Here is an 8001-nt window from a genome sequence, read left to right on the forward strand (position 1 = left end):
TAAGGATTAGATGGCAGACCTCCCAAAGGGGCAGGAAAGGGGACCGGGGTTCCCTGAACGAAGCAGATCTGAAGATAACTGAGGCAAAGACCGTGTGTGCTAAGCTCCTTCAGTCATGTCCGACTCTCTGTGACCCCACGGACTGTAGCCCACTGGGCTCCTCTGTCCATGGGGATTCTCCAGGCAAGAATACTGGAGTGGGTTGCCATGCCCTCCTCCAGAGGATCTTCCCAATCTCACAGGAACCCACATCTCATGTCTCCTGCACCTGTAGGCAGGTTCTTTACCACTAGCGCCACCTGGGAAGCACGAAGCCAGGAGGAACTACTCTAGATGTTAAGTGGGTGGGGTCTGACTCAGAAATGGTTCCCTTCTCACTGCGCCCCCTTCTCTCTCCCCTAGAAGGCGCTCACCTGACCCCAGAAGCCAGTCCCGATCCTGTTCCTGAGCCTCCCCCACCCTCAGTTGAGGCCCCAGACAAGCCCACGGGAAGCCCTGACCAGCCCCCATCTCCAGCCCAGTCTCCAGCCTCTCGTCCTGATGCCCAAGCTGAGGAAGTAGCGCCTCCACCTGCCATGGCTGAGGAGGAAGAGGGGGCTGGTGGAGAGCCCCGCCCTGCAGACCCCGCTCCGGCTGACTCTCGGCACCCTCTGACCTATCGGAAGACCACCAACTTTGCCCTGGACAAGTTCCTTGACCCTGCTCGGCCCTACAAGTGCACTGTGTGTAAGGAGTCCTTCACGCAGAAGAACATTCTCCTGGTCCATTATAACTCGGTCTCCCACCTGCACAAGATGAAGAAGGCTGCCATTGACCCCTCCTGCCCAGCACGGGAAGCTGGTACCACGCCTGCCACCGCCGCTGCCACAGACAAGCCCTTCAAGTGCACCGTCTGCCGGGTCTCCTACAACCAGAGCTCCACCCTGGAGATTCACATGCGCTCCGTCCTGCACCAGACTCGCTCCAGGGGAGCCAAGACTGATGCCAAGGCTGAGGGGCCAGAGCGAGGCCCAGAAGAGCCCAAGGAAGGCGAGACTGAGGGGGAGGCAGGCCCTGAGAAGAAAGGCCCCGAGCCCAGCAGCTTCCTATCTGGACTGCCCTTCCTGTCCCCTCCCCCGCCTCCCTTGGACCTGCACCGATTCCCAGCCCCCCTCTTCACCCCCCCAGTCCTGCCCCCATTCCCTCTCATGCCCGAGTCACTGCTTAAGCTCCAGCAGCAGCAGCTGCTCCTGCCATTCTACCTCCACGACCTCAAGGTAGGGCCCAAGCTAGCACTGGCTGGGCCTGCACCGCTGCTGTCCCTGCCGGCTGCCGCCCCTCCTCCCCCACCCCCGCCTCCGAACGCCGAGCTGGCTGAGCAAGAGTGGGAGCGGCCCCCTACGACAGAAGAGGGGGCTGAGGCAGGGCCCCCCTCACCCCCGCACCCAATGCCCAACGAGGCAGCCCGTACTGCAGCCAAAGCCCTTCTAGAAAACTTTGGGTTTGAGCTGGTGATCCAGTACAACGAGGGAAAGCAGGCTGTGCCCCCACCCCCGACCCCGCCCCCGCCAGAGGCCCTGGGGGGCGGGGACAAGTTGGCTTGCAGGGCCTGTGGGAAACTCTTCTCCAATATGCTTATCCTCAAGACACATGAGGAGCACGTGCACCGCCGCTTTCTGCCCTTTGAGGCCCTGAGCAGATATGCTGCTCAGTTTCGAAAGAGCTATGATAGCCTCTACCCACCCCCTGCGGAGTCCCCCAAACTGCCTGACGGGCCCCTGGATTCCCCTGCTCCCCAACTGGGCCCACCTTTCCTGGTCCCAGAGCCTGAGGCAGGGGGGGCCCGTCCCCCTGAGGAGCGAGGTCGGGCAGGAGGACGCTGGCCCCCAGAGGAGGATGAAGGCGCCAGAGGGAATCTTCCTCCCCTGGTGCCTGCAGGCCGCCGCTTCTCCAGAACCAAGTTCACAGAGTTTCAGACCCAAGCCCTGCAGTCTTTCTTTGAGACCAGTGCCTACCCCAAGGATGGCGAGGTGGAACAGCTCGCAAGCCTCTTGGGCCTGGCTAGCCGCGTGGTGGTGGTGTGGTTCCAGAACGCCCGCCAGAAAGCTCGTAAAAATGCCAGTGATGGTGGGCCTGTGCCCAGTGGAGGAGGCACCGGGGGAGTCTCCGGCTGCAGGCGCTGTCACACCACCTTCTCCTGTGTTTTTGACTTGGTGCGGCACCTCAAGAAATGCTATGACGACCAGCCTGCTGACGAGGAGGAAGAGGCAGAGAGAGGGGAAGAGGAGGAAGAGGTGGAGGATGACGCAGAGGAGGAACAGGGCCCGGAGCCCCCAGCAGGGCCTGAGGGCCCACCACCAGAACCCCCAGACAGGGAGGAGCTGAGCCAGCCAGAGGCCACAAAGCCAGAGGGCAAAGAGCCCGAAGGCAGGGCCCCTCCCTCGCCTCCCCCAGCCCACACCTGTGACCAGTGTGCCCTGTCTTTCCCCAGCCAGGACCTCCTGGCCAGCCACCGCCGGCTCCACTTCCTGCCACCCGTGCAGCCCGGCGCTGCCCCCCACCTCCTAGACCTGCCCGTGCTGGTGTTTGGGGAGCGAAACCCCCTGGTGGCAGGCACTCCGTCAGTGCCAGGGCCACCCCTAAAACGGAAGCACGAGGACGGCAGCCTGTCCCCCACGGGCAGTGAAGCGGGGGTGGGTGGGGAGGGCGAGCCCCCCAGGGATAAGCGCCTGCGCACCACCATCCTGCCCGAGCAGCTGGAGATCCTGTACCGCTGGTACATGCAGGACTCCAATCCCACACGCAAGATGCTCGACTGCATCTCTGAGGAGGTGGGACTCAAGAAGCGAGTGGTGCAGGTCTGGTTCCAGAACACCAGGGCCCGGGAGCGGAAGGGCCAGTTTCGAAGCACCCCTGGGGGAGTGCCCAATCCGACAGTCAAGCCCCCTGTTACACCCAGCCCTGCACCCTTCCCCAAGTTCAACCTCTTGCTGGGCAAGGCAGATGACGGGGCTGGGAAGGAGGCCCCTAAGAAGGATGCACCTGCTCTTCCCTACCCCACGGTCACCCCGGCTGCTGGACCCTTGCCTTTCCTGCCACCTGGGAAAGAGGCCCCCGCTCTGACACCAGAGCCACCTCTACCTCTCCCAGCTCCCCCTCCACCCTGTGAGGACGAGGGCCCAGAGGAGCCATCAAAAGCTTCTCCAGAGAGTGAGGCTTGCAGTCCGTCAGCAGGGGATTTAAGTGATTCGTCAGCTTCCAGTCTGGCCGAACCGGAGTCCCCTGGGGCTGGAGGAACCAGTGGGGGCCCAGGGGGTGGGGGTGGGGTTCCAGATGGGATGGGGCAGCGGCGCTACAGAACCCAGATGAGCAGCCTGCAGCTGAAGATCATGAAAGCCTGCTATGAAGCCTACCGCACCCCAACCATGCAGGAGTGTGAGGTGCTGGGCGAGGAGATTGGGCTGCCCAAGAGAGTCATCCAGGTCTGGTTCCAGAATGCTCGCGCCAAGGAGAAGAAGGCCAAGCTCCAAGGGGCAGCAGTTGGTGGGGCTGGGGGCAGCAGTGAGGGCCCCTTGGCAGCCCAGCGCACTGACTGCCCCTACTGTGACGTCAAATATGACTTCTATGTCTCCTGCCGAGGCCATCTCTTTTCCCGCCAGCACCTGGCCAAGCTCAAGGAGGCAGTCCGAGCCCAGCTGAAGAGTGAAAGCAAGTGCTACGACTTGGCGCCAGCACCCGAGGCACCCCCAGCTCCCAAGGCTCCGCCCGCCACACCTGCCTCTGTGCCCCTCGGGGCTGCCCCGGCCCTGCCTCGCCTGGCCCCGGTCCTCCTGTCTGGCCCAGCTCTGGCCCACCAGCCCCCACTGGGCAGCCTAGCTCCTTTCAGTTCAGGTGAGTGAGAGCTCTGGAGGAGCTGGGCTTCAGAGGGCATCTCTCTCTAATGGGGTTTTCCTTCCTGACTCCTGGGCCTCTCTGTTTCCTGCTGGAGCAGGAGGGAAGGGGGCATGGAGGCTAGGTGGTGGGAGGCGTGAGTGTGCAGGAGGTCATCTCCAGCAGGCAGGATGGGGGCGCCGGGAGGTGGCTGATCATCACTCTTCATCTTCCTAGGCCCTGCAGCCTCCTCAGGCCTCCTTGGCCTCGCCACTTCGGTCCTACCTGCTACCACAGTGGTCCAGACTGCTGGCCCAGGCTGCCCTTTACCTCAGAGACCAGTTCCCGACCAAACCAAGCCCTCTCCGGCAGGCGCCACTGACTCTGCCCCGGGCCCACCCCCCGAGCCCCCTGGGGACAAGGTCTCTGGTGAGCGAAAGCCAGTCGCAGCCCCCACCAACTCCTCCACTGACGCCCTCAAGAACCTCAAAGCATTGAAGGCCACTGTCCCAGCCCTGCTGGGGGGCCAGTTCCTGCCCTTTCCATTGCCTCCTGCAGGGGCTGCCACACCGCCAGCGGTCTTTGGCCCCCAGCTGCCGGGGGCCTACTTCCAGCAGCTCTATGGCATGAAGAAGGGGCTGTTCCCCATGAACCCGGTGATACCTCAGACCCTCATCGGACTGCTCCCCAACGCCCTCCTCCAGTCACCGACCCAGGCCCCTGAGCCCACAGCCATCGCGCCTCCGAAGCCACCCGAAATGCCTGCTCCCAGGGAGGGGGAGGCTGGGGAGGCCGACGAGCTGCTGACGGGCAGCCCTGGCATCTCCACCGTGGATGTAACCCATCGCTACCTGTGCCGCCAGTGCAAGATGGCATTTGACGGGGAGGCGCCGGCCACTGCTCACCAGAGATCCTTCTGCTTCTTTGGGCGGGGCTCTGGGGGCTCCGTGCCCCCGCCGCTGCGGGTGCCCGTCTGTACCTACCACTGCCTGGCATGTGAGGTGCTGCTGAGTGGGCGAGAGGCCCTAGCCTCGCACCTGCGCTCCTCGGCCCACAGGCGCAAGGCGGCCCCGCCGCCAGGGGCCCCACCCGGCATGGCCAGCAACGCTGCCGCTGCCGCCACGGCTGCGGTGGCTTTTGCCAAAGAGGAAGCAAGATTACCTCACACGGACTCCAACCCCAAAACGACTACTACCTCTACACTTCTAGCTTTATAAACAGATAAACCAAGATGTGGGGGAAGGGAGGGCCTTAGGTCTCCCCTTGCTCCAAGGGGTGTGTGGGGAGCGCAAATCCTTCCCCCCGGCCCCGCCCACCTCACGGGAACCTCAGTTCCCACCCTCCGTGGGCTCCACACCTCACCTCCAGCAGAATCCTGCCTCCTCTCCCACCCCACTGACACGCCAATCCTTTGCAGATTCTTGCCCCTTGGTCTCCATGGGCGCACATATCCATCTTCCCATCCTGATTATCCATTCACGTCTGCCTGCCCACCAGGCACAAAATCTTTCCTTGGTTTCATCTTCCTATAGCCTCTTTCCTACTGAATTCCCAGTCACCCCTCCAACTCCTATAACCATGCAAATACATGTTATCTCATGCTGTTCCGCTGACTGAGAAAACGCCAAAAGAAAAAAGAAGAAAGGAAAACAAGAAAACCCAAGACAAGGGGGAAGGAAAATAAACTTTGCCACTTCCCCTCCTTCCTACCCGCTCGGCTAGAGTACCATACAGCTCACAAACTCTTCCCAAATACTCAGCTGGCTCCCAAGGCTGAAGCCTGAGATGGGCAGGGAGCCCACGCAACTCTAACCAAACTGGAGGTGGGCAGGGGGAGGTGCTCCGGCTTACTCTCCTCACCTGATGGGAGCCCCTGCGGCCTGGACTCCAGGTGAAGCTGCCACCAGGAACCCCTCTGCCAACCCCCACCCTGCACCCTGGGAACCGCAGTAACTTATTCTCAAAGGCTTTAAACACAGAGATCCTCTCAGCAGCCATGGGCCTGCCCCTTGTCCCAGCCCTGCCACATGGGGGTCCAGCCTCCGGGACCGGCGCTGCCCACCAACGGCAAATCCAAAGTTCTTTTGAAAAAAAAAACTGAAACACATACACAACCAAAAAAAAGAGAGAGCACGAACTCTCGTGTGGGAGAGATGGTGAGACCAGACCAGAGGAATGAACTGACAAACTTGGAAAACATAGGAAAAAAAAAAAGCCTGAAAACTCTCCCATAAAACAAGTGGTTTTTTTTTTCCTGTTTGTGTCACTCCCCACCCCACCCCATTTTAAGGGTTTCTTTGAACCACCTTGTCTGAAAGATCAATGGCTGTAGTCCTTGCTTGGGTACCGGTCCTGGGGACTGCCAGCGGCACAACCCTGCCCTGGCTGTGCCCAGCCACAAGCTGGTAATGGGGAGCAGAGCCTGGAGGCTGGGAGAGATCCATCCTTGCCCCCTGAACTGAGTATGTTCTCAGGACAGGTAACATCCCCTCATTCTCAGCTGTGGGTTAGAAAAGTCAGTGTCACTGAAAGTGGCTTGGCCATCTCAGGAGGAAAGGGCTGGACTGGACTGGGCAGTTTGGTTTCTGAATCTTTCGTGTAGTTGCCTCCATCTACTCTCATCTGCTTCTTTCACAAACCTCTTCTGTTCCCTTCCTGGTGCCCCCTTCACATTTCTGGCACTTCTTGAACCTTTTTGCCTTTGTGGGGACCCTTCCTCCCATCTGTGTTCTTTCCCCCGCAGCCCTATCCTCTACCCTGGCTTCCAGCTTCCTCCAGCCACATCTACGTCCTCCAGGAACCAACAGCTTCTGCAGGTACCCCCCCAAAGGAGGTGCTCCCTATGAGGCTCATAGGGCCTAGAGCTGATGACATCCAAGGGGCTGGGTGGGCAAGGAGATGACTGAAGCCCAAGGTCAGTCTTTGATAGGGTGAGATCCCCCAGGGAACCAACAGATGAGGAACCAGCTAGAAGCAGGGTTTAACCTTTAACCACCTTTTAGCCTTGTTTTTCTGTAAGAATCAAGTGGTAACTGTGGCAACCCCAAAGCCTACCTGCAGTGGCACCAGGTGGAGAAGGAGGTGTTTTAGCGGAGAAAAGCCTGCAGAAACTTTCCAGTCCTCCAGATGGCTTCTCCTCCAACCCTTGCCCCTAAGACCTCCCCTTTCTAGGTGGTTTCCTTCCACATGCTCCCCTCAGGCTGCTTCTACTACCATTATCCATTTCATACACACACACATGCTCATCCAGCCAGCCCTGGGACCAAGATTTCATGGTCTGTCAGGCACTCCGCGAACATATTCATGCTGAAGCAGTGGCTCATTTGCAGAAAAGATAGGAGGGGAGAGGGGGAAGGAAAACTGCTCAGTCCCCAGTGCCCACATGTTCTGTGAATCTCACTTCTGGGCCCATTCATTTCTGAAACTAAAAGCTCCAACTCTAGCAAATAAGGGGTGGGTTGGATTAGTTATCCTGATGATGCTAAATACACCAGTTACAAATGCAGGCAAGAGGAGTGAAACTGCCCAACCGTGGGCTCGCTCTTGCAGCCCCCACCTTTCCCCACCGCAGCATCTCTCATGCACACCCCCCATCCTTTGCTCTCTCCTGTCGAAATTCTGTGTATAAAATTATTTTCTTAGCAGCATGTATATGAGGAAAGAAGCTTTTTCACTCTGTGCTTTCTGGGAATGTGATTTGTGTATAAAAGTTACAAAAATTAGAAGAAAAAAAAAGGAGGAAATATTTTAAAAATGCACCGGCAAACACCTGGTGTGGCATGATTAGAGGTGTGTTATCATGCGTTTTAGGGATTTACAGCCAGGGTAGGTTGGCTTTAGTTTGAACTATGAATATTTTCTCCAGCAGTTAATACAGCCACAGATTCATCCTCCTCTTGCTCTTCAACACAATCTCTTACACCCAGATTCCCTGGTATGGAGACACCACGTACATTCACAGTCGTGAGCTGGAGCTGACTACGGAGCTGTCCTTACCAGGAATCCTGTAATCTGGGGGACACAAGAGCCTGGCCAACTGCTGACTAAAGTCAGTCAACATGCTTCTTTCTGGAAGGTGCCATTCCACGTTCCCAGTGGCGTGAAGCATTCCTCCCCAACCCCTTCCCGAGTCAAGTCCTCAGCAGAGCACTT

At 59.1% G+C, this 8001-nt stretch overlaps 1 protein-coding gene across 2 annotated transcripts in view; it reads left to right on the top strand.

Annotated features, from left to right (window-relative positions):
* ZFHX2 (zinc finger homeobox 2) overlaps positions 1–6738 on the top strand; it is a 29472-nt gene extending 22734 nt beyond the window's left edge. For both annotated transcript variants that reach the window (XM_065941068.1, XM_065941069.1), the window contains exons 9-10: positions 403–3870; positions 4087–6738. In XM_065941068.1, the coding sequence (XP_065797140.1) occupies positions 403–3870; positions 4087–5066 (4448 nt within the window). In that variant the 3' untranslated portion in view covers positions 5067–6738. The remainder of the gene's footprint in view (positions 1–402; positions 3871–4086) is intronic.
* Positions 6739–8001: the final 1263 nt, after the last annotated feature.

Source organism: Muntiacus reevesi, chromosome 7 (genome assembly GCF_963930625.1).
Source record: "Muntiacus reevesi chromosome 7, mMunRee1.1, whole genome shotgun sequence".
Taxonomy (NCBI): Eukaryota; Metazoa; Chordata; class Mammalia; order Artiodactyla; family Cervidae; genus Muntiacus; species Muntiacus reevesi.